Source organism: Tupaia chinensis, unplaced genomic scaffold (assembly GCF_000334495.1).
Source record: "Tupaia chinensis unplaced genomic scaffold, TupChi_1.0 Scaffold000365_1, whole genome shotgun sequence".
Lineage (NCBI taxonomy): Eukaryota > Metazoa > Chordata > Mammalia > Scandentia > Tupaiidae > Tupaia > Tupaia belangeri.
The window spans coordinates 1,804,413-1,805,745 of NW_006159862.1; the positions used below are offsets into that span (position 1 = coordinate 1,804,413).

Here is a 1,333-nt window from a genome sequence, read left to right on the forward strand (position 1 = left end):
AAAGAATAAATAAAATTTAATAAATAATTATTTTTTTTAAATGAGAAAGATAAAAGTAAGTTTGGATGCTGGTCCTTGTTACAGGTTAGCCTGTAAATTACTTAAGCTCTTTAAGCTCTGTTTATGCCTATGTAAGTGAGGTTAATTATAATATTGTGAGATAGTGGTCAGCTGTTGTCTGTCCTAAACTGTGATATAGTAAAACTAAGTGTTGACTGCCTTCTTCCTTAACCTATAGTTATGTCACTTATTATGGAAATGTACCTGACTTTCTCTATCATTTTTTTCAGCTATGACACAACACCTGAGTTTAAGGAAATCTGCTTTTGAAAAAGGAGAGAACTCTTTTCCTTTGGTTGGATTCTACAGCACAGCCAATGAAGACAGAGCACTGTATTTCTTCTCATTGATCTATCACTGTCATTTCCGAGAAAGAACGGGAGACAATCCTAGACTTACAGAGGACATGTAGACATAACCGATATTCGTGATGTTCACACAGTGAAAATCATAACGATACAAAGTGGTATTGTTTACATTACTAGAAAATGATTTGTTTTCCAATGGCAATAACCCACTGAGGAGAGAGTCGGAGCCCACTGGGCAGACAGGGGCCACATCCTGTGGGAGGCAGAGAGGGTCACGCTGATTGGTGCACATTCTGGTCGCAGTAATCCATCCCTAACAGCATCATAAAGCAGGTGCCAGAGACTCTTGGCCCTGTCCTCCTGAGACAGACAGGTGGGATCTAGTCCACGTCACTGCGAGCGCGGCAGCTCGGGGCGGTGGTGGTGCTCTCAGCTCCTTTGACCGCGGTGGAGTAGGGCAAGGGTCCGTCTTCCTTCACGGAGGCATTGCCTTTGAAGGAGCTGACAGGTCCTGGGTCAAGCCTCGGTGACTTTGATGGCAATATACAATTATTGCATTGTAATTGTTCCCCAAGATGCCACATATTTAAAGCCAGTCTTCCCCCTGCTTAGAAGGGGGGCATGAATCTAGTTGACTCTGAGAATAAGCATTTGCTCCACAGTAATCCTGCGCTCCAGTTACTTAACTTTCCCTTCAGAAAACGCGAGGAGAGAAGTTAACAGTAATGATCACTCCAGTTTCCCCATTTGTACCTCAGACGAAAGGGTTATTTAATGCAGGTTGTACTATTTTTTTTTTTTAATAAGGTGGGTAGGCTGGGGTCGGGTAGGAGAGAGAAACACTCAACTTTGCGTGACCGTCTTCCCTGTTCCTTCCTGTGAGCAGGACAGTGCGCCGTTGGGGGCCTTTGTTCTGTCTTAGGACTCCGAGAGCCTCACTCGCTGCACTCTGCTCCGTCAGCTTC

At 44.3% G+C, this 1,333-nt stretch overlaps 1 protein-coding gene across 4 annotated transcripts in view; it reads left to right on the top strand.

Annotated features, from left to right (window-relative positions):
* AKAP10 (A-kinase anchoring protein 10) overlaps positions 1 to 933 on the top strand; it is a 96,058-nt gene extending 95,125 nt beyond the window's left edge. For all 4 annotated transcript variants that reach the window (XM_006153186.3, XM_006153185.3, XM_027773701.1 and 1 more), the window contains exon 15: positions 291 to 933. In XM_006153186.3, coding sequence (XP_006153248.1) covers positions 291 to 296 — 6 coding nt within the window. In that variant the 3' untranslated portion in view covers positions 297 to 933. The remainder of the gene's footprint in view (positions 1 to 290) is intronic.
* Positions 934 to 1,333: the final 400 nt, after the last annotated feature.